The 24755-nt window shown below is 40.5% G+C and overlaps 1 protein-coding gene across 2 annotated transcripts; it reads left to right on the top strand.

Moving 5' to 3' along the window:
- The first annotated feature begins 764 nt into the window (after positions 1-764).
- On the top strand, positions 765-14606 carry ATP5PB (ATP synthase peripheral stalk-membrane subunit b). 2 transcript variants are annotated; one of them, XM_083361098.1, is made up of 7 exons: positions 765-871; positions 969-1017; positions 1800-1945; positions 3161-3324; positions 9459-9584; positions 12007-12186; positions 14467-14606. In XM_083361098.1, exons 1-7 carry the CDS (start codon positions 838-840, stop codon positions 14536-14538), a joined length of 771 nt encoding a protein of 256 aa, XP_083217224.1. In that variant the 5' UTR covers positions 765-837; the 3' UTR covers positions 14539-14606. The 2 variants fall into 2 exon arrangements, with proteins under 2 accessions (XP_083217224.1, XP_083217225.1); XM_083361099.1 differs by lacking the exons at positions 765-871; positions 969-1017 and adding an exon at positions 1393-1587.
- The last annotated feature ends 10149 nt before the right edge of the window (positions 14607-24755 follow it).

The following is a 24755-nucleotide window of genomic DNA, read 5'->3' as shown; positions in this document are numbered from 1 at the left end:
GATGGCTGTAATCACGCTGAATTCTGAAAGTTGGCTATCCTACTATACTATTCCAAATAGCTGTACCTTGGGACTTCCTGGTATATTATCAAGTTTTCATAAATAAAATTTCACCGTCAGCTTTGCAATTCAAGCACGACAGCAGGGGAATGTATTTTACATAATTGCTCGTTTATTTTGATTTTGATGTAACAACTTTGGTTTTGATTGTAACAACATCTTTTAGAGTTGAAAGAGGATACAGACATGTTTTATAGATAAATAAAATACTGGATTGCCTTGCCTTGAGCTGACCCACAGCCTGGAAAATGAGAATATTTAAGTTGTGGGGTGATATGAACCACTGAGTTCCATAGTATCAATTGTTTAAAATGTTCTCATCAAGAGTCCCTCAAATTCAAACTTGAGAGAGCATAATATTTCAGCATCAACGAAATACAGTCCCGCAATCACCAAAAGATGTCCCTGTCGCACTTTTTTTTAGCTCTAGGGTTTGGTTTGGTTTTTACCATTTTTTTTAAACTACTCTCAGTTGCATTAGCGTAGCTCTATGGCAGGGGTAGGCAACCTCGGCTCTTTAATGACTCATGGACTTCAACTCCCAGAATTCCTGAGCCAGCCAAGCTGGCTCAGGAATTCTGGGAGTTGAAGTCCATGAGTCATTAAAGAGCCGAGGTTGCCTACCCCTGCTTCTATGGTGATAGCCGCTGAGTCGGAGGCGGTGCTAGGAGGACACGGCGCGAGTCCGGTTTTCTCGCGAGACTCTCGTGACCTGGGCGGCCATTTTAGTGTTGTGGCCGGGGGGTCATAGGGACGTCGGGCAGTGCTGGGGAAGGCATGATGCTCTCTCGGTTGGCGTTGCGTGTCCTGGGTGAGTGAATGAGAAAGGGGAGGCCCGGAGGGGGGCGTGAGGCCGGGAAGGGGGGGGGGTTGCACTGTGACCTGATCTGCTCTTTTGCTTTCTGCAGCCCCGGCCGGCCTGAAGGGCTCGGTGGCTCTACCCTCCCTGTCATCGGGGTGAGTATAGCTGGCTCAGCGGGTAAGGGAATGGGACGTGCTGATGGCCTTGAAAGGCAGTCGGCATCTGGGTCTTCTTCTCCAGGTGAATATCCTCATTTGGATGGCAAAGGCCTTTTGGTTGAAAGTCTTAGATCAGGGGTCTTCAAACTTGGCCCTTTTGTGACTTGTGGACTTCAACTCCCAGAATTCCTCAGCCAGCCATGCTGGCTGAGGAATTCTGGGAGTTGAAGTCCACAAGTCACAAAAGGGCCAAGTTTGAAGACCCCTGTCTTAGATGAAATAGGGAAGTTGCAATGAACCCTGCAGTTGATCAGCGGCTCTTGACCGGCGTTTACTGTGATTTATACATTGATGCAGATTTATGATCACAAAATATGGGAAACAAAATAAAACCCTGCTTTTGGTAGCTCGGTGGAATTGAAAAATGTAATGAATTGCCCTGCCCTGGCTTGTACAAGCAATCCAATTTTGGAAAATGTACTGTGGAGGAGGATACATTTATTCAACTCTGGTCCCCATATTACCTCTCTGAAAGATGGTCTTTGTAATATGTTTTCTTGTGCGAAGGTAATTTTGTATAGTGATGATTGATTAGAATATTTGTATTTCTCCTTAAGATCATATATGTATTCATGGTATTCATAATGCAAGTTTTTAATCTTTTTGTTTGCATTTGTTTATGTCCCTTAAAAGTTATTGCCTGATTATTTTTTAGCAAAATTATGGAACATGAGCCCAATATTTAGCAAAGATGTTAAATGGCTTTTTTTAAATTATAGCATAATTCATGCATCAAGATCACTTCACACAAGTCAACAGCACTTGGCTCCGGTGCCATCTGTTCCAGAGAAAGGAGGAAAAGTTCGCCATGGAATAATCCCTGAAGAATTTTTCCAGTTTTTATATCCTAAAACAGGAATCACAGGTATACCTCTGGAACTATTCTAGCATTTATTTAGTACACTTAATCCCTGATTTTTTCAAAGTATTTTATGTATACATTATGGAATATTGAGATGCTGTCATTATTAATGGTTTACTGCGAGGATATTTTATTATACTAATCACTGGCAGTGAAATGATAAATACTATGAATATATATGTGATTTGATTTTTAAATTATGCATTTAAACTTATTTGTGGCAAATGCAGGCTTGTGCAATTAATTTTTGAATGTATTTATTGTTAGCAGATAGCCACAATTAAAACTGACAGTCTGGGGTGACACACTCCCACATATTAGCATTCTACCTTTCTGGACTTTAGCTTTGTTCTACCCCAATATTTGCAGAAGTGCCAAGGCTTTATGGGTTTCTGAGTGAATGGTGTTCCACAGGGCAGGAGCAGGAGTGGAGAAGATATCCTTTCTGAGTCTCACTATATGACAACAATTAAAGGATGAGACCTGGGGCACACCCATCCTATCTGACTTGGTGAGATGGTTAGATATCTTGAGGGAGAAACAGTTCTGCAATTTTTCTTTTAAAAAAGGACAAATATTTTTATAGTTATCTGTGTATTGATCGACTCATTTCAAAGTTAGCAGAGCCCTTCTTATTCTTTTTATCATGTGGAAAAGCCCTATTACAAGTTGACTCTATTATGATTACAGAGGCAGTTTAGTGTAGTGATTAAGCACCAAGCTAAGGAACTGGGAGTCTGTGAAGTCTAAACCTACCCTAGGCAAAAGCAACCTTGAACTAGGCACTCTGTGTCAGTCCTAGGATGCAGGCAATAACAAACACCTTCTGAAATCTTGCCAAGAAAACTACAGAAGCTTGACCAGGCAGTCACCAGGAGTCAATACTGATTCGTATAAACCAGTAGCATTTTAGAGAAAGTGGTAAAATGATAAAGTCCCTTAAATATTACTTTAATATTAAAATTATTAATTGCTTATTAAAATTGCTTAATTGCTATATCTTGATGAAATTTTAAAAGAAGAAACTGCAAATTAAGGTTTGCACTTCTTGTTTCAGGCTTATGTGAGCCTGCCTCAAGAGCAATACCTTTTGCCTCTTGCAGTTTACATACGGGGGAAAGATAATGTGCACGATAATCTTGAGGATCATTTTAGCTCCTTTCCATTATATTGAGTGTTTCTGCCCTCTGTATAATATTACATTTTGCTTATTGCTAGGTCCATATATGCTTGCAACTGGACTGACACTCTACTTCCTGTCTAAGGAAATTTATGTAATAAATCATGAAACAATATCTGGTATTATTGTTGTGGGTTTAATAGTCTATGGAGTTAAGAAATATGGTCCTGTTGTAGCAGCTTTTCTTGACAAAACAATGGACGTAAGTATAGTGCTTCAGTTTTATTATACTTTGTTGAATAGCTTATTTTGTTGTTGGTATATTCCCAGGAATATTACAATTTAATATATTCTGTATAATGTGAGGCATTTTGAAAGGATTTTTTAGAATACAGAATACTTTTTGGTATCTGCAAGCACTATTTTGGTAATAAATTGCTCCCAATCTAAGTTTGGTCTTTCTAACTCCTATTTTAATTATTTACTACTGAGATTTCTAGTTGCTGTAGGCTAGTTGTGAATCATTTGCAGGAAAATACAATGCATTAAAAGCAACAAAAAAGAAAGACAAAAATAATATAATAAAAATTATATCCATCAGGGGCACATCCAAACTAGCATCCTCCCAAAGCCTTATCAAATATCTAGGTTTGTACAGCCCTGCAAAACCCAGATTTGTAAGGGCAAGCAGTTTGACAAAAATATCATACATGTATTTACACAGGCTAATTCCATGATTTTCATCCAAGCTCCATCCTAAATAAACATGTATAGAATTGTAACACAATTGTAATCTTTTATGTTATTCAAAATTATCTTGCAGATAGTTCTTGAATTACAGCTCTAATTGGAATTGGAATTTGCATCACTAAAAGCAGTAGTTGTTAAGCAAAGCATCATATGACTACACTGCTTAGTGATAGCAATGCTTGCAATCCAGATTGCAGTCATTAGGCCACGACTATGTGGTTGTTAGACAAGGACTTCATTCTCTGTTCTGCTTGAACCTCCTCTGCTTCACCTCTCCCCACTTGCTTCTTTTGACTGCCTTGTATTTTGCTGCCGCCATCGCTGTTCCAACTGACTTTCATCATTCTTTTCCTCCCAGTGCTGGCCTGGAATCCAGGTGCTGGGAAAGGCCACAGCCCTGGGAGTGTATCAGAGACTTGTCTGCTGAAGGAAGCTTGCCAGGTTAGGCTGGAGATGTACAGAACAAAGTGGGCAGATGAGCAGTGGGGTAGGGTGAGTGGAGGACCCCCATTTTGCAATGCAAGGAACAAGCCCTCAGCTTGTGAACAGTGCAGTGAATCAGGCCAGCAAACCACACTATACTCTGTGGCTGGGTGGGGCAGGAGAGGCAGAAGTGGTTCCCTGGCCAAAGATGGCAACTGTGCAGGAAGTACTATTCGAGGTGGTAGATGAGTGGGAAATGAGTAGGCTCTTTTGGTGCTGGGCTCGCCTCTCCCCCTTGCTGAAGCCCACATGCTAGTTCTCCAGGAGTGTTTCCAATATATATTCCACAGCATGCGTTGGAAGCTGCTGACCCTTTACACGGCTTTGCAAGAGTAAGGCTGGAAAGAGTGAGCAGAGGGTGTGTGGGCAGGCTCTTTGGGCTCATGTCCATCCTGCATTGAAACTCACAGGATGGTTCTTTAGGAGCATTCCCAAAATGTCCTGGAGAGCATGTGCTGTGCCTCTGGGAAGCCCTCAACCTTCTGCTTCCTCCAGTTTCACTGCCATCCTGAACAGCACCTCCTGCACAATAACCACCTTTGCCCAGGGATCTGCTGCTGCCTCTCCTGTTTTGCTCAGCAAATGAGGGTGCTGCGCTTCACCAGCCTGTCCTGCTGTACTCTCCATGGTCTGCAGGATCTTGCTGCTCTCAGTGGCAGCAGAAAATGGGGATCCCCTGCCCACAAATGCCACCTTGCCTGTTCTCTGCTGGGTCTGGCAAGCTTTCTTTGGCATATAACATTCTGCTGATCTGCCATGCTCACAGTACACATCATTGGGCTGCATCTTCATTCAGTGCCTAGATCCCAGACAAGCAGGAGGAGAAAGAAGGGGAGAAGGCCAGCTGGGAATGGGGGTGGCAGAGTCTACAGTGGCTGAAAGGGCAGAGGTATGTGGAGAGAGAAAAGAGGCTGGCCTTTTGGAAGACAAGGCTCTGTCACCTTGCCACACATGTCCAGAGATGCATCTTTGCAAAGCACATAGATCCCAGGCCAGTAGTTGGAGGAAGAAAATGGTTAAGGTCAGCTGGGATGGCAATGGCATGGTAGGTGGTGAATGCAAGGTTCCCAAATGGGCAGAATTGGGGGAGATGGGTGGGTGTTGGATGGTTTTCACATGGCTGGAGAAAATGACCGTGGGATGCTATGATGTAAATATAGACTGGTCGCCTGACCCTAGTGCTCATTTTGATCAAGTGTCACTAATAGCACTTCAAAGACTACCGTATTTCCTTGAAAATAAGACCCGGTCTTACATTTCTTTTTTACACACAAAAAAATGCAATGGTTCTTATTTTGGGGGAATGTCTTATTTTGGGGGAGTAGAGATTCCCCCACATGCCTGTACCCGCTTACCTCATGGTCCCCGCACCCAGGCCACTCCTTGCTCAGTGACCTCCCCCCCACTGGTTCAGTGACTCAGCTCCCCACTTGCCTCTTCCCTTTCGCTCCCCTCCTGAGCTGGACTGTCATGCTGTGGAGGATTTATTTATTTTATTTTATTGGATTTATATACCGCCCCTCTCCCAAGGGACTCGGGGCGGTGTACAGGGCAATTAAAACACTATGAACAACACATAATATACAAAAATTAAAATGAAATTAAACCAAATGGCCCTAAACAATAAAACACATTCTAAAATTTAAAATTTTAAAATTTAAGATCTAAAATCCCAGTCCCTCAGTCCAGGCCGGCAAGTTCAAATAGCCAAGTCTTCAGGTCGCGGCAAAAAGAGCGAAGGTTGGGAGCCATCCGGAGCTCAACAGGAAGCTGATTCCAGAGGGCAGGCGCGCCCACAGAGAATGCTCTCCCCCTGGGGGCCGCCAGTCGACAATCCCTGACCGACGGCACCCTGAGGAGGCCCTCTCTGTGGGAGCGCACAGGACGATGGGAAGTTAACGCCGGCAAAAGGTACTATCTAGTCTATCCAAGAGGTCACAAACGCATGAGTGACTGTACGTAGAGCATCTTGGTCCAAGTAGGGCCGCACTGGCGCACCAGGCGAACCTTGGCAAAAGCCCCCCTGGTCACAGCTCCTATATGATCTTCAAAATCAAGGAGGACACCCAAGTTGCGAGCCCTATCTACGGGGGGTAACACCTCACCCCCTATAGATAAAGATGGAATAGAATGGACAACCCGAGATGCTGGTATGCACAGCCACTTGGTCTTGTTGGGATTTAGACGAAGCCTGTTCTTCCCCATCCAAACCCAGACCGCCTCCAGGCAACGGGACATCACGGAGAGGGCATCACTGGGTTGATCTGGGGTGGAAATAAAAAGCTGGGTATCATCAGCGTACTGATGATACCCCACCCCAAAACCACGAATATTTTCACCCAGCGGCTTCATATAGATGTTGAACAGGAGGGGCGAGAGGACCAACCCCTGAGGGACTCCACAAACGAGAGGCCTCCATGCCGACCTCTGTCCCCCTGCCAACACCGACTGCGAACGACCCAGGAGGTAGGAGGAGAACCACTATAAGACAGTGCCACCCACTCCCAACCCCCTGAAGCGCCGCAGTAAGATACCATGATCGATGGTATCAAAAGCCGCTGAGAGGTCTAATAGGACTAGGACAGAAGAGCAACCCCTGTCCCGAGCCCGCCAGAGATCATTCACCAGTGCGACCAATGCCGTCTCCGTGCTATACCCCGGCCTAAAGCCCGATTGGTAGGGGTCCAGATAATCTGCTTCCTCCCGGAACAGAGGAAGCTGATGAGGCACCACACTATCAACAACCTTTGCTAAAAAGCGAAGGTTGGAGACCGGACAGTAGTTGTTCAAAATAGCCGGGTCCAGGGCAGGCTTCTTGAGGAGGGGCCTCACCATCCACCGTTTTGGAGCCAGGGGTGAGTGTCAGCAAAAGGATCTGACCCGGCTGTACATTAGCCATGTCTGCCACTGGAGGTGCTTTCTTTGGTCCCCACCACCCGCTTCACCCTGCAAATCACCTGCCCGGTGGCAGCCACCTCCACCAATTCTGTGGCTTGCGCCATGACCGGGACGGGCACAGGCCTCCCCTGCTGCCAGCCCTCTGTCTCTGCCATCACAGTTTCTTGCCACACTTTCTTGCTGCTCTGCATCGTCCCTCATCTCCCTTCTCTGTTCTGGAAATGGCAGCCCCATTTTCTGCTACTTTCCTCCCAGCAGAAGGGAGGAAAGGAAGGATGCTAAGGTCCAGGAAAACTATGCAAGCTGGAGCTGGGCGAGGAAGGCCAGGTTTCCCTTCCCCAATGGTTCTGTAAAGCTCTTGAGAAGCGGATCCACTTCCCACAGGGCCGGCCCATGCTGAGGGGGCTGGACTCACAAATCTCGGTACACTCAATTTCTTACAAAAATCATAGCTACCGTATCCTCAGCTGTTAAGGAGGAAAATGTGTCTGCTCTAGATTTTAAGGCAGAAAAGTGAAGGGTGGGGGAACAATTTCAAAGGGCCTCCTGGAGCAAAGCTCTTCTGTTTGCCGTCCGAAACGGGTGCTGAGGCCAACCCTGCAGGAAGCGGATCTGCTCCTCATTTTTTGCAGAACCATCGGTGAAGGGGAGCCTGGCCTTCCTTGCCCAGCTCCAGCTGTCATAGTTATCCCAAAACTTAGCGTCCCACCATACAAAGCATCCTCCTTTCTGCCAGGAGGAAAGCAGCAGAAAACAGGGCTGCCATTTCCAGAACAGAGAAGGAAGACACAGGTCGATGTAGGGTGGCAACAAAGTGCAGCGGCAATGACAGAAGGCTGGCGGAGGGAGGAAGCAGGGGAGGCTTGTGCCCATCGGTCACAGCACAAGCCACAGGAGAGTTGGCAGAGGAGAAGAAGGTGGTGGCTGCCGTCGGGCAGGTGATCTGCAGGGCAAAGTGGGAGTGGCAGAAACCGAAGAAAGCCCCTCCAGCGGCAGAAATCACTCCCCCCTGGCTCCGAAATGGTGGAGGGAGCCGGGGAAGGCCCATCCTCTGTAGCATGGCAGTCCGGCTCGGGAGGGAAGTGAAAAGGAAGAGGCAGGTGGGCAGCCAGGTCGTTGAACTGGTGGGGGAGGTCACCAAGTGGGGAGTGGCCTAGGTGCGAGGACCCTGAGGTAAGCGGGTACGGAGCACGGGGCGGCTCCACCACCCCATCCCCACCGTAGCTTTATTTTTACGCATGCGCCTTGTCCCACCTCTTACAGCCAGAGGTCTTAACTAGGGCTTATTTATTGGGTAGGACTTATACTAGGCGCACGTAAAAATCAAGCTAGGGCTTATTTTGGGGGAAACACGGTAGTTGTAACTAGCTTTTGTTCAGCACCATCATAACTTCAGTAAGTCGCTAAACGAATGGTTCTAACCTGAGGACTAACTGTATTTCCTTCTTAGCCTGTGTGTCCTCATGTGCTGTTATTTGTGAAATGTCAAGGCTTTCAAGGAGGTAATAAAACTGCCCAATAAAACTTACAGAATTTAATGTATCTGAATATTCCAGCTGTGTGTGTGTGTGTGTGTGTGTGTGTGTGTGTGTGTGTGTGTGAGAGAGAGAGAGAGAGAGAGAGAGAGAGAGAGAGAGAGAGAGAGAGAGAGAGAGAGAGATTACTAGAATGGTTGTCCAGAGTTAGGAGATGCCATGTCATGCAATTGGAATGTTATTATCTGAGTCAGGACGATACACCCGTATATTATTTATCTATTCAAGTAGAGAAAAATGTAAACTGATATAATCAGCTGTTTAATTTTAAACAGCTAGTATTCTTGCTTGCTATTTAACTAAAGGGAGAGACAACACTGTCTCCTGTATTCAACATTATATGAACTGGGAAGTCTGCCACATTTGTCTCATAAAATGAGAAAATAGGTCTTAGTTATTCTAGTTTCTTCTAACAAACCACAGTTCTGTGTATCATAAATAAAACAAGTAAACATCTTTATGTGCTTGGCCATTCTTGCTAGTAGAAGGAATCAAATGAGAGCAGTGACCACCTGTATTCTTGTTAACAGTTAAACCAGAATTCAATCTGAATGCAGCCTATGATGTTAAATTGCTTGTGTTTGTCATCTTTTATCTAATTTCATTTTTTAAAAAGTAATTGTACTGTTTTTGATAGTATTGTATCAAGGTAAAATTGGTATATGGCAAAAAACTTTGAACAATATGATTTCTTTTAGGATTAAACTGGCTTATACTTCTCTCATTTTAGGAGGAGCTTGCTGCTTACGAGGACTTAAAAAGTTTTTATATAAATAGATGCCAGGACGGAATTGAGCAGGAGAAAAAAGAACAATGGAGACTTGAGGCTCGCCACTATCTCTTTGATGCCAAGCGGGTACAGTAGGAAATGGAATAGTTCTAAAAATTACTTGCAAACAACTGTCACAAACACTTTTCTTGTCCAAATCAGCTAGGGCTGACAGGAGTTAAATCCAAACTTCTGGATGTTATTATGTTGTCTTACCAAGTCCCTCTGGTAACTATTATAATAATGAATACATGGTTTTATTTTTATTATAGTACATGATTTATGAGAGCAGTACTCAGTTCATGCCTTAGTTATATTATAGCTGGACTGTTCTGAAATACTCTATATGGATCTGTCCCTGAGAAGCACTAAAAACTACAACTGGTACAGAATGGTTCATTCAGGTACCCTGTGCTCTGTGAATTGCACTTCATCATCTAATACTTTTTTATACAAGATTCATATGTCTTTTCTGTTCTGTTTTCATACTCATTTCTTCCATTGTCTTTTCCTTGTGCACGTGTGCACTTTTTTATGCTCTTGACATCACCAAAACATGAACTATCATCATTTGTGTTTTTTTCACTAGTCCTATCATTTTCATCATAAATAATTAAAACAATTATGCTTTTTGATTTATATTTACTCCTTTGCCATCTGTATGTATGAAAATAGATAATAACAATAATAGATAATAACAACAATAATAATATATGAAACAGTGAATTACCTTATCAGTGGCTGCAGCAAAATCTCAGACTGATTATTATGTCATGATCGAGTTGCCAAAATCATACATTGAAAGCTTTGCCAGAAGTTTGGGTTCGAATGCAGCAAAAATTACTGGGAACACCAAATTGACAAAATTCTTGAAAATGAGCAAGTCAAGATCCTGTGGGACTTTCAGATCCAAACAGAAAGACATCTGGCCCACAACACACCTGACATCGCTGTTGTGGAAAAGAAAAGAAAAAAGTCTGGTTCATTGATATTGCAATACCAGGTGATGCACGCATTGAAGAGAAACAGCTACAAAAAAAAAATAACAAAATGTAGTGATTTGTAAATTGAAGCTGAGTGACTATGGAGAAAGAAATCAATGGTTGTACCAGTAGTAATAAGAGCCCTTGGAGCAATACCCAAAGGGCGGCCTAGATACATGGAATTTTTGAACTTATTAGACCTGAATATTCTGACTTTGCAAAACAAAAACAAAAAAACCCTACTCGGAACTGCCAGTACACTCAGACGCTACCTTAACTGCTTTTTGGTCCTTGATTAGGATGAACTGCTAAGTTTTTACCAGTCCCAGATTATGAATCTAATTGAAACTTAAATTTTAAATAATAAGATATTGGAAGAATATCTGAAGGATAATGAGTAAGATGTACTGAAGCTACCAGGAAGGCTTATTAAGTACTGGAGAGATCAAACTGGCCAGCAGGAAGACCAAATGAACATAAAAAAGACATGGAAAGACTAAGAATTGTATGGCCAGTACATTAAACCCCTGCTATATAACACCCCAGAATTAACCATTGTTGATAAGAAAGACAAAAAAGGCTGGATGGTAGATATGGCAGCACCTGGAGATAGCAGAATAGAAGAAAAAGAACCAGAGAAGATAACAAAATACAAAGACCACAAATAGAAATAGAAGGAGTGGGGCAAAAGAAAACAAAAATAGTATCAATAGTAGGCTTCTTGGGTTCAGTCCCAAAACCACTGCAACACCACTTGAATAGCTTTGGCATTGACAAAATCAATTTGCAAAAGGCAGCTTTACTTGGAACAGCTTACATCCTGCAACAATACCTTTAGCACCATCAAACATTAGCATCTGCCTATCCCAGGTCCTTGGGAAGGATTCAGTAGGTGGATAAAAATGCCAAATCTAGTTTTTCGACTTAAAACAGTTTGTTTAGTGAAATTACAATGGTATTGAAAAAAGTGACATGACTGTTTCTCACGCTTATGACCATTCCAGCATCTCCGTGGTCACATGATCAAAATTTGGACTCTTGGCAACTGGCATGTATTTACGATGATTGCAGTGTCCCAGAATCCTATGACCATCTTTTGCAACCTTCTGATAGGTGAAGTCAGTGGGGGAGCCAGATGCACTTTACAACCATGTTAACAACTGCAGTGATTCACTGTGGCAAGAAAGGTCATAAAATGGAGGCAAAACTAATTTGGCAACTGTCTCTTACCAACAGAAAACCTGGGCTCAATTGTGGTCATGAGTCAAGGATTACCTGTATATTACATGGATTACGTATTACTGGAAGAAAGGAAATGTCAGAAATAAAAATCTGCAAAAGAGAATAGCAAATATTTAAACTTGTCATTTATATCTTGCTTTGGGAAAACGGATTATTTTCATATTGGTTGAATTTGTGGCTTTTCGTGCATATCTATATATTCTGCTTATTTATGAATACTGAATATATCACATAAGCATGGTAATCAAAACAATAAGGAATCTCATGTTTTCTTGTCACTTTAGAACAATGTTGCTATGGTCCTGGAGGCCAACTATAGAGAAAGGCTTCTCCATGTATCCAAGGAAGTGAAGAAGAGGCTAGATTATCAAATTGCATTACAGCAGCTCAAGCGGAGTATGGAACGAGATCATATGATCAATTGGGTAGAACAAAGTGTTTGGCAGAGTGTTACCGCCCAACAGGTACTTAGCAAACATTCCCTTGCAGGTAGCTTGTGGCCATTTTACTGCTGAAAAAGCCACTAGCTTTCCCTTCCTTTACTTCCATAGTGAAAAATTATTATATCTATCCAGTTGGGTAATAGATGTATCTTCTTGATCTAGAACTAATATTTCATTTTAATGATTTTACTCTTCTGTATTTTGTTGATGAGCCATATTAATCGTAGAAGAGGTTTTTAGAATATATGCTGGACTTGCAGATTTTTCAGCTTATCAACCTCTTCATAAAGTTTCAGATTGTTCATTGATCTCCAAATATATATTATATGAAAATAATTTAATAAATATTGTTTTAATTAATAATACTACAGTAATAACAACAGCAACATTAACCGTTGGGGGTTAGTGTTGACCACTTTGGGGAACCCAACTTTAAAGCATCCATGTCTTTTTGTCAAGTTTCCACACAGACTGGAAAGAGACACTGCTGTGTTCATGGCCACACAGAAGTCTAAAAAATGTGGCTTGGCTGCTCTAAAGATCCTACAGTTCTGAGTCCTAGTGTAGTTTTGAATTAATTTCAAAGCATGCAGATCGATCTTTTTTGAATAAACAAGACATACAAACAAAAGCAACTCTTAGATATTATCCTTTAATACTTATTGAGGGATAAGCAATATTTTGGGGCCAGTGGAAATAAGGGAAAATTATGAACAGTGTCACAAATGGTTGTCATAGGCTACAAATGTTAGCCTATAAATAAATACTATTTTATTTTCAAAGTGGCGATGTGATGTTCTTACAAATAAGAATTATATCAACTTTCCATTTTGGGCAGGTAGGAAAGCAATTAGATGTCCAAGTCTTTTCTCAATCTTGGCTATTTTATTTTATTTACTTTAAATATAGTAAGCTGTAAAACAAAGTACAAACTTCGTTCCTCAATTCCACATAGCAGCTGGGCTCTTCAAAATCCTTATTACAAAGTAATGGATGACAGCCCAGTACTTTATTTGGAAAGGAATACAGACAAATATAAACTGAGATTCTCATTCTTTAAAAGTTAAAGGAAGCATGAGAAAAAGCTTCCTTTCTAATAATGTGTGTGTCGCGGTGACTATGCCCACCATAGTAGCTATTTTCTCAAAGCCCCCAATAATACACCTCAAAATTCCACACTCGGTAGAGATTGGGAACTTCACTGTTATTCATTGTTAGAATAATAGCTATTACTTTTTAACTTATCTGTTAAATCACTCAGTTGGGGCTAAGAGCCATGTTGGTCTCTAAGCGAAACTGCTTTGATTTCTTTATTTTACAAGCTTGGCAAAACATGGCTTGTAGACTCAGCCAAGTATGAGTTATTCAACAAATCATGGCTAAGCATATATAAAAGTATGTGGTGCTCCGTTGGAATTTGGAATGGGAAATTTTTCTAAATATTTCTGTATAAAATTAATAGAATGCAATTGATTCTCTAGAGGCCCAAAACCTATTTTACTTTAAATGCATAGTTATCAACCATAACTTCTGTTTTTCTGAACTTTAATAACAAACTATTGGTCTTAGTTTTTCTTTTTTTAAAAAAATTGAGATTAGTCACTGTGTTTGGAGATAATTTTCCATTGTAATTGTGGTAGAAAGGCTTTTTAATTATTTTTTCCTTAAAATGGAGAAAATGTTAAAATAAGATGGCACACTTTTCCCCCATAAAATTGTCTTATATTTTTTCATATTATTCCATGCTGAAAAGATTACTTTATATAGCAACAATATGCTTTAACAACATACTTTTATTCTAAATATAGGGCAATTGGTCTAGGGCAGTCTTCATAAATCTTCTATCTACATTTTAAGATAGCAGACTTACTGAGAGGATGGGGTAAAGAGTCAAATGTTTCATGATATCAATTAGATTCTCTAGGAACGGATTTTTTTATGTTACATTTTTTCTTCATTGACCTGAAGACTTTTATTTAAGAACCAAGTGTGTTCTTATTTTTGTGTTTGTGTGTGTAGTTTTATATCTAATCAGTAGATGTTTTTTTCTTTTAATACTGAGTTTTGGAAAGGTCATATGCAATTTAAGTAACTTCATTCTCAATTTTAAATTCTTAATTTCAGTCAAGAGTAAGTGTTTTAAAGTTTCTGTGCATTTAATAGCATGTAATTTGTATTTGTACAGAAGTCAACTGTAGAATCATAAAGCTGCAATGAACTCCAAAACTAACCTTCTCCAGATTTTGAATATTTTCTGTAGGTTCTTTCAACTAAAATGTTAATTTCTTTTCTATATTATAGGAGAAGGAGAGCATCGCTAAATGCCTCTTGGACCTAAAAGCACTGTCAAAGTCTGCTCAAGCATCTCTCTAAGTCAAACATTAAGTTGCAACTTCCAGAATTGTACAATTTCTATCCTTAATTAAAACATATGTATCCTGGTTTTGTTTACTCTGAAAGCTCCTTGAATGTGTTCCTCTCCTTATATTTTCACATCACAATATTCAGAAAAGGAGTTATCTTTGCAGATTCAACCATAAAATGATGTAAATGAAATTTATATTTGTCTTCTCTAAATATGGCTAATACTGTTTGACACACTTATAAACAATTCAGAAGAGGTGTTTTGTCAGGCCTCTTCACAAATGTGGAAAAAGGTTGTAAGAAATCAACTTAATTATAGTTAATACAACATTTAAAATAGTGGCATACTAGTGGCATAGGATCAGAGTTTGGGATTTTTTGAAATTTCAGTAACAGTTCAATATTCAGTAGATCAGCAAATAGCACTTTGTAAAGATTTAATATTGGGCTAGTAAGATCTGTTAACTGTTACTCTTCAAATGCAGTAAATATCTAGTAGCAACCCTCTGATGGAATGTAGTAAGGAGGTGGATTTCCAGAAGCAGGGGGTGGTGCATTCCAAAGAAGTAAGAGGCAACTCAGCCCAGATATTATGTGTGACAGAAAGGGTGAAAATAATTTCTAATGGTTCACAGAGTATATTGTAAATGAAGATAGTAGAATGCTCAGTTTGGCAAGATTTTGTCTATTGGTTTGAAACAATAATGAACATCTTAAAAGAATCGCCCTGTGTCAGTCTTGGTATGGGACTGACCTTACTACTTGGCAGCATATGTTCACAGTAATCTAACATCATTTATACCTTGTGTATTTAATAAGATCAAAATGTAAAATAGAGGATTCATTTCTGTATATGTTTATTTCACCATATACCAGTTACCCGGTAATATCAAACTGAAAAGGTAGTTGAAAGTAATTGCAACCACCTATTAGATATTCACCAGGCTTTCATACATATTTCTCAATCCTTTACTTAACATTAAATAGTAAATTGTGTTCATATATATAAGGAATTTCTCTAATAGCCTGAGTGTGAATAAATAGCTACAATATTAAATGTGGAAGGTTCATTAGATGTGCAGCTCCATGGACATTTTTATTCTGGAGATATAGATGATGGAATTTATGACTGAACTGGAATGCAAGAATACATAATTTAAAGAGGATAGGATGTTTCCGGGGGAAAAACATGTTTCTTTTTTACTATTAACCTCCGTTTGTATCTTACTTGATGAAAACAATATAAACTATTTTAGGAAATGGAGAGGAAAATGGGGTTGCTTTTGAACCTATGATCATTCCTTATATATTTTTCATATAAGAACTTCATTTGTATTAATTTTATTAAAAGAAATAGGGAGTGGTAACATTTTAAAATTGAATTGGCTACAAAATATTGGTAATTAAAAGGCTGGTATAAGAGTACTATAAAGTTGTTATTGGCTTACTTTAGATAAAAATTAGCTCTAAGTATTAATAGAAAGAAAGGTGAGACCAGTAAAGACATAAACTTGTGGAGGAATGTATTTCTAAATATAAGTAAAACCTCTGAATCAAGCTTGACTGTAGGCATCAAAGACAATTTTAAATGTTATGTTATATAGTTTTCCACATAGCAGTTACGATTGAACATAAGGGGAGCTCCTATTGGAAATGTACCTATCTGATTTTGGGAGCAACATCAGTTGCAATCCTGGAATTAGGAAGTGGCTATTGTTATCTGGGAGACTTGTGGTTTTCAGGGATGGTGTTGTTCAAATATCCAAATGTAAAATAATGTTCTTGAAATTGAGCTAGGAATTAGATGGCTTGCTGATACTGTACCAAGTTTCCTGCTGTGTAATACTTCAGAGGTCCCCAATCTTGGCAACTTTTAAGATTTGTGGACTTCAACTCCCAGATCTTCGACTCTCCAGACCTTTGAAGACTTCAATCTGCCTTCCTTCATCATGGAGTCAGAAGCAGATTAGGGACAGATTTGTGGCCACCAAGAACTTTGCCCTGGTTATCACTCCAGATACGAATTTTGTTTCATAGCAGTAGTGATATGATCTGGAAATTTTCTTTTGCATTGGACAGGTCATTTCTAGTTTTGTCTTGTTTTGTGTGGGATCCCTTTGCAACAAGCAAGAATATGTTAGATTGACCCAACCAGATACCTGATAGATCCCATTGGTTTTGGGAGGATATTTGGGGTTGTCCAAGAGTCCTGCATGGTTTGACTGAGGCATTAGCTGTTACTGAAAATAGGTTGACAACTGCAATATCCATGGATTTCAGGGAGCCCCTTAGTTTTTCAAAGGTACTCCAGGAGATGAAATTACGAGAGATATCTAGAGCAAGGGTCCCTAACCCCAAGTCCGTGGACCAGTACCAGTCTGTGGCATGCCAGAAACGGCCGCACAAACAAGGAAAGCCCCATCTGCGGAATGCAGGCAGCACATGAAACCATGCCCCCTCCAGTCCATGGAAAAACTTCTCTCCATAGAACCAGTCCCTGGTGCCCAAAAGATTGGGGGCCATTGGCCTAGAGCAGGGGTGTCAAACTCAATTTCATTGAGGGCCGCATCAGCATTGTGGTTGCCCTCAGGGGGCCGGGTGGGTATGGCCTGGGTGGGCGTGGCCTACTGAGTGGGCGTGGCTAGAGTGCATATGCCCTACTGGGTGGGCATGGCCAGCTCTACATTGTTCACATCAAGGGTGCCTATGGGGGCCTGGGCAGGAGTGGGACATATCTGAGGGTCTCTGGCAGAAGGAGGGTCTCTGGGCCAGGGCCAAGGCAGTGGGGGTTGTTTCCTCACTGTTTCCAGGATGGCTTCGCGGGCCACATGAAACCACTTTGCGGGCCGGATCTGGCCCCCGGGCCTTGTGTTTGACATGTCTGGCCTAGAGCACTCTTAGTAGAAGACAAGCAAATTATGCAAGGTAAAACTTTACTTTGGCAACGAGCAGTGAATATGCAATTTAGTTAAGGTGACCCAGTTATTTCTGGATGGTGAAAGAGCAAGTGAAGCACGTAAAAGAAATGGTCTTGGCATCTGTTGGATCAAGTTACTAGGATCTTTGCATTGGGTGCCAGTTATACAAATAGTATGGAGTTCATTGTCTAACTTAACCCATCAGGGAAGAACTTGGTCCTGAGGAATTGGACATCCTTGAAGCTGTAAATTGGTCACCAGTGTTTTAAAATCCATGTACCTCTGGTTGGTGAAGGCCTGTGTGAAGATGGCATGTGGTTAAATCCATGTGGAATGGAGGGAAGCATGTTGCCCAAATCTATATGAGATGCTAAACTCAAATTTATTTTCGTATAGAAATATTCTGCTTTCTGCTCTGATGAGTACTGAAGGTAGCTAACAAAATGTTAAAACAAAGCACAAGTTTTTTTTAATGTAGATGCTAAACTCTTTAACATTCCAAAGCCCAGAGAAAGGATTCTCTGTGGGCTGCAAAATGTACATAGAACACCACAGTATTTTCAGATTTAATAAATGTTTGACAAACATCAGTGCAGATATTGTGTACAGGCAAAGAAATTTACTTTCATGTGATATTTTCTTGGCTGTCTATAATATTTTCAGGACTGTTCCCCAATTTCAAATTTCAAAATTATCAATATTCTTTCCTCTTCTTCAAAGTCCAATTTCCATTTCCATAAAGTCTCACAGGGATACTTGCATGATTCTCATTTTTGAATGTAGAGACATCATGGCATCAAAATATCTTTTTCCAAGGCCTTCATGGCTACTCCACCAAATGCTAATCTATGGCATATTTTTTGACTGCTTGTTCCTTTATTGTTGATGTTTGACAATAAAAGGCAGAAATCCACCACTTCATTGTCAATTCTAAGGCACCTCAAAAATCACACCATGCCACAGTGAAAAGTAGACAAATGACCACAGGATGGCAACTGTGTCCCATAGGAACATTCTCCTGTATACTGTACTTGATGTGTTAAGGAAATCCAGTGTGCTGATTTCTCACCCAAATGGTGACAAGGATGTGCCCAACCTATATCTTCCCACACACTTTCTAGTAGTAGAAAAAATATATTGTCCTGAGTTGTTTCTACATGCTCTAAAAATCTGTACCACAATTGATTGCTTGTTCAGTTACTCTTTAAATTGCCTCACTTTTGGATATCAAATAATAGAATACCGGTAACTTTGTTCTTATTTGTGTACAGAATCACTGAACTAAATACAGTAATGGTGGATTTGGAAGGGATCATAAGTATAATCTTTCCCAACCTTCTGCAATATGCAGGAATACCCAATAAATCATGCTTGAGAGCTGGCCATGTAGTGTCTTAAAATTTCCCGAGATGGAGAACCCACAGCTTCTAAAATAGACTATTCTACTGTTTAACGGATCTCATTCTCAGGAAATTTTTCTTTATATATAAGCAAAATATAGGAAGCTGCAATCTCATCCATTATTTCTGGACGTGTGCTGGTGGGAAATAATTCTTGATCATTTTCTCTACAAGCATCTCTGTACCTGTCTCAGGTCTTCCCATGTTCTCTTTGTAAAGTACAGTATATGTCTGATATCACTTTACATTAACCCAACAGACCCCATAAATGACCTCAACTACATCAGAGTATCAAAGTATTAAATATTTTAGCTACGTGAATTGTTTCACTGCAGGTTATGGCTTTTAGATGCTAGATCAGTCACAGCTAATTTAGAACTTTAGTCCTAATTTGTGTCTCATAAATCTCAGCATAGTCAACAGCTGTGCTTGGAATTATGGAAGCTGAAGTTCCATATCTGAAAGATACCGGATTGGGAAGGTTGAATTGCATATTAGTTTAGATGGGGGACTTGTATATGTGTGTCTGTCTCTCTCTCTCTCTCTCTCTCTCTCTCTCTCTGTGTGTGTGTGTGTGTGTGTGTGTGTGTGTGTGTTTTAATGCTCCCTTTTGGGGGGAAAAACTAGTTCACTTGACTACATTTTTTTCCAATGCTTAAATCTAAAGGGGCCACTAAGAACTGATTTCATTGCCTGATATTGATAAGAAGAAACAATCAAAGACAAACCCTTTAGATTCTGGATCTATTGGAAGTTATTCTAATCCAGCCTTTTCAAGGTTTTTCATTACATACAGGGATTTCAGTTCTCTTAGTTCCTAGCTAGCATAGCCAAATTGTCTGGGAATTAAGGAAACCTAGAGACCATCACGTTGGGAAAAGTCTTATCTAACCAGTGTTAAACAAGTGGTGTGTTCTATTATGTGAATTGTTTTTGTTTCATAATATCACTTACCTTAGTCAGAAGTCAATCTTTCTGTTATTTCCATGTCTGTTGAAACCCTCTCTGGCCCTTCCGCTCTTTTTCTTTGCGTTGCATAGCAAGAAATGTCATATCAAGGCAATGACATCTTGAAAATTCTCCCTGAGAGTTGAATGGCCCCCACCCTGCTGGTGTTTGAAAGGGCCTTTAAGACCTGGCTCTTCACCCCAGCCATTGGAGAGGATCACTAAAACCTCCTATTATTCCCACTCAATTTATCATCCTGCCATCCTTACCCTTATTTCCTGATGTTTCTAATGCCTCATTTTAATATTTTAAATAATTTGCAAACCACTCACGAGTTTCTGGGAGTTGGGTGGTGTGTGAATTTTAATAATAAAAATGCCAAATCGAGTCTGAAGATCTGGCTGATTGTGCGATGAACCATAATAAGGCCAAATTGTGGTATATGAGCAAGGAATAGGCACTGTATTAAATAAAAGTGGAGCAAGTTCAGTACATATTGACTGCTTGGTAATTCAAACTGTAAGGGGAAAAATGTATCTATTGTATTTTCCAGGCAATGTAAAGACTTCCAAGCAGACTGATATACTTAATATCTTCATCCAGGTGAAACAATTCCACTGGCTCCTTGCCAAATGACCCAAGCAGTCTGTGGGACAGATGTTTTCCCTTAGGCAACATCTGTTTCTTGTTCAAAGCCAAACAATCTATAACTGGAGATGTTACTCTTAGGTTGTGCAGAAAGGAAGAGAAGTTATTTTTCTTAAAAATTCAGGTGGGCATCTCCATTACTTGAACTTGAGCATTACAAAATACTCTGTGTAGCTCTCTGTGAGAATGTCTCTCTGTGTGAAAATGTCAATACATCCCTTTCTGCCCAACAAGCCACACATTTCCTGTTTCAATCAGCACCCTTCCTTCTGGTTTCTAAAATGGTACATTTGCAGAAAGATTATAAAATAACCCTTGTTGTATTGAAGTCAAAGCAGACTTAATCCTTTAGTTTGTCTCTTATTTATTCCATTGAAACAATTTGCCTCTAAAACATTCGGACATCTGAGAGTAGACTTTTTTTTCATTACCAGCTTTCAGTTTAATTAATTCTGGAACTCCTTAACATCCAACCTAATTATAGATACCTCTCATTATCTGCTCATAAGTGAGCAGGCACAGGAGAGAGGCCAAGTGGTGCTGGCTACTGAAATTCATTGTACTGTAATTGAAAATCTGTAGTTCACATTCATTCTTCCAACAAGGGAATCACATGTAGGATAATGCTTTATATGAAGGCGCCAGGAGGTTTTCAGAGAGACAGCTCAGACACACACACACACACATACAAAACCCTCTGCACAGTTATGTCTCAAAGATGCTTTTTCAAAAGGCAACTGGGTTTGGTTTTTTTCCTTGAGGAAGATATTTCACTTCTCATCCAAGAATCTTCTTCAGTTATGACTGAATGATGGGGGGGGGGGAGAGAAGAAAGAATGAAATTTATATTCCTTTGCAGGCATCTGGTCGTTTGCACTCTCTTTGAGAGCTGTTGAGGTCACTTGGGGGTTTATCTGTGCCTTCAGGCTCACCAGAATCAGAGTGCAAATGGGTGTGGAATCTTCTTGGAACTGCTGAAAGGACTGGGTTGTAAACAGGAGATACTGTAGGTGGGATCATATTCTTCCTTGGTTGAGAGAGAGCTGTTCAATTTTAACATAAATGGCCCCTTTTACCCCTCTTTCAAACCAGTGGTCCTCACTGTCCAGACAACTGCAAAGGAATATAAATGCTTCCATTTCCCCCCCCCCCAACACACACACCATTCAATCAGAACTGAAGAAGCTTTTGGGATGAGAAGCGAAATGTCTGGAGGAAAAAAATCAAAGGTGCCTTTTCAAAAAGCACCTTTGAGACACCATGGCTAGAATGACTGAGAATCTCCATACACAACTGCACAGCTACTTTATTTTTCACTGTTTATGTTGTTTTTTTTAAAAAACAAGTGATTGACAAATGGGGAAGATTATAATCTAGATTACTTGCAAAATTTTGTTTGAAGCATGGTAAATAAACAGCATAAGTTTTATCTGGGAGTAGCCCATCAAACGTTGACTGGAATAACTAAATAAAAACTATTTGAAGACAAATTCAATTTTGTAAAACAATTACAAAAAGATTGGACAGAAAGAATGTTTGAGATGTTATGAAAAACAAATTGTTTAACTTTATGTTGACTTTAAGCTTAACTGGAATTATGGCAGCACAATATTTTGTAGTGGGTTGCTTTTATAATAGAATTCTATGCAGCTTCATTACTAAAAAAATTAGCTTGTTTTGAATTTCAGAAATTAAAACTGTATATTTCATATGCCCTTGACACATATTTTACTGATTAGTTACTATCGTATAGAATAGAATAGAGCTGGAAGGGATCTTGGAGGTCTTCTAGTCCAGCCCCTTGCTCAAGCAGGAGAACCTATACCATCTCAGAGAGCTGATTGTCTAGTCTCTTCTTAAAAACCTCCAGTGATGGAGCGCCCACAATTTTTGAAGGCAAACAGTTCCACTGGTTGATTGTCCTCACTTGTCAGGACGTTTTTCCTTAATTCCAAGTTGCTTCTCTCTTTGATAAGTTTCCAACCATTGTTTCTTGTCCTTCCCTCTGGTGCTCTGGTGAACAATGTGACCCCCTTTTCCTTGTGGCAGCCCCTCAGATACTGGAATACTGCTATTGTGTCTCCCCTATTTCTGTTTTATATGCCGTACAGTAACTTGGTTCATTTTGGGCAAAGTATCTTGACTTGGCAAAATTTGGCAAGGGAATAAGAGTTGTACATACACGACATAGCAATTGAGTACCCTCATGGAGCTGTCTCCCATATTGCTGGGATTCTGCCTCTTTAAAAGTTATCACTGCCTTCATTAACTTCTGCCACTTTTTTATCAGCTCCTTCATATCTCAGGATAAGACTGATATTCCTAAATTCTTTAAAAAAGCATTTTTCTATAGCTTACCCAGTAGACCTTCCTAGCATCACACAAATTATTACTGACAGGGAATCTGACTGGAAACTAGATTGTGCATTTCCTTCCTTCCTATTATGTAACATATCAAAGTTAATTGAGAATTGAGTCTCTTGTTAGTTTGTAACTTTTAGTTATTTCAGGTAGCATGTTTCGTTGTTTGCATTTCCGTTCATCCAATCAGCATCATCTAACTTAATACATCCTTTACATATTACATGTCATTTGTTTCAATGAAGCTAGTCATGTTAAGAAAAAAAAAAGCTAAAGGAGTCCCTGCGGATTTTACTCCATTAGTTGTTGCATCTATAAAGGGCAGTGCTCATCTCTGTTTGAAGACCATAGAGCCAGTGCTATCCAAAGACATTTCTGCCGTCATGTGGCCAACATGATATTACAGAATGCTGTTACTTTCCCATTGAAGTGATACCTACTTAAAGGTAAAGGTTCCCCCGCACATGCATGTTAGTCGTTTCCAACTCTAGGGGCTGGTGCTCATCTCCGCTTCAAAGCCGAAGAGCCAGAGCTTGTCCGAGGACGTCTCCGTGGTCATGTGGCCGGCATGACTAGACACCAAAGGCGCACGGAACGCTGTTACCTTCCTACCGTAGTGGTCCCTATTTTTCTACTTGCATTTTTATGTGCTTTCGAACTGCTAGGTTGGCAGTAGCTGGGACGAGTAACAGACGCTCGCTCTGTTACACAACACTCAGGATTCGACCCGCCAAACTGCCGACCTTCTGATCGCCAAGCTGCCTACTTATCTACTTATCAACAAGATACCTACTTATCTACTCACAATTTTCATGCTTTAGAACTGCTAGATGGGCAGGAGCTGGAGCGAAGATGGGAGCTCACCTCATCATGTGTTGCTTAGGTCTTAAATTTGGGCTGCTGGCTTCCCAGCCAACAAACCCAGCGTCTTAACCACTGAACCACCACACCACCCCTATGTTACCCAAACTAAATTATTCTGAAGGGAAAGGGATACTCAGAGCTGATTCTTTGGAAAGACTGATTGATAGCAACAGTCATGACATACATCATAATTGATTACAGCTCTATTTCAATCGCATTTAAACATGACTAATTCTGGCCTTGAGCCAGTTCTGCTTTCCAGAAATGTTTATATAATTCCTTCCAAGACTGATAAAATGTATTGGGACTGAAAATTTCTGTTTATTGTAGATTCCTCAAGTGTAGATTAACATACTCTCCACTCATTGATGGGCAGGTAGTATTACTGCTGTGTTTAACAACAATAAGGTTTGAAATTCATTCTCAATCTTTGCCTATAATACTGAACTCAGTTTGAGAAACTAGCAGACATAGATTCAGTCATGTGTAATAACTTTTGCAGTCTAATTTTAACTCATTGGCTAGCTGATTTGTCATTATATTCAAAGATACATTTTTTTTACCCTGGAAAATCACCAAACGTACATATGATTCAGATCTTAGGTAGAAGAAAACAGATCTATTGATATAGTTCACATTGTTGGGTATCGGAGGAAGTTTTAAGTATGTAAATGGTCAAAGGGACAGGTAGATGCAAGTCCACCAAAGCTGAGCTAGCAAACCCACTAAGCACTGTGGGGCAGTAGTTTTACCTCACACTACTTCACAGGGTTGCTGTTGGTAAAAACAGAAAGAGGGAGGATTATACTATAGGTCAGGGGTTTTCAAACAGTGGTATGCGTATCGCCTGTGGTACTTTGGCACCTGGCAGGTGGTATGCGACTGTCCTAAACAAATGTAGCAGGGGAGGGGAATGAGCTGAAGCGGCGGCAAGCATCGCACAAGCCTGAGGGAGAGACAGCTGGAGCTGCAGGGCTCTGAGGGCTCAGCAGAAACCTTACAATCAGTGTGCGCAGCTATAGATGATCGGCATTTCTGCAGGGCTATGGGGGCTGGGCAGAAGCCCAGGGTCAGCACAAGCTTCTGC

Source organism: Vipera ursinii, assembly GCF_947247035.1.
Source record: "Vipera ursinii genome assembly, chromosome: 3".
In the NCBI taxonomy this organism is placed as follows: Eukaryota; Metazoa; Chordata; class Lepidosauria; order Squamata; family Viperidae; genus Vipera; species Vipera ursinii.
The sequence above is the reverse complement of the archived record's forward strand: the minus strand, read 5'-3'. Positions and strand labels throughout refer to the sequence as shown.

Excerpts from the sequence above, each read along its gene's own strand:
- ATP5PB (XM_083361098.1), top strand. The coding sequence starts at position 838 with ATGATGCTCTCTCGGTTGGCGTTGCGTGTCCTGG. Across the intron at positions 1,018-1,799 it reads CTACCCTCCCTGTCATCGGG|CATAATTCATGCATCAAGAT; the intron begins GTGAGTATAGCT and ends TTTAAATTATAG. Across the intron at positions 12,187-14,466 it reads AGAGTGTTACCGCCCAACAG|GAGAAGGAGAGCATCGCTAA; the intron begins GTACTTAGCAAA and ends TCTATATTATAG.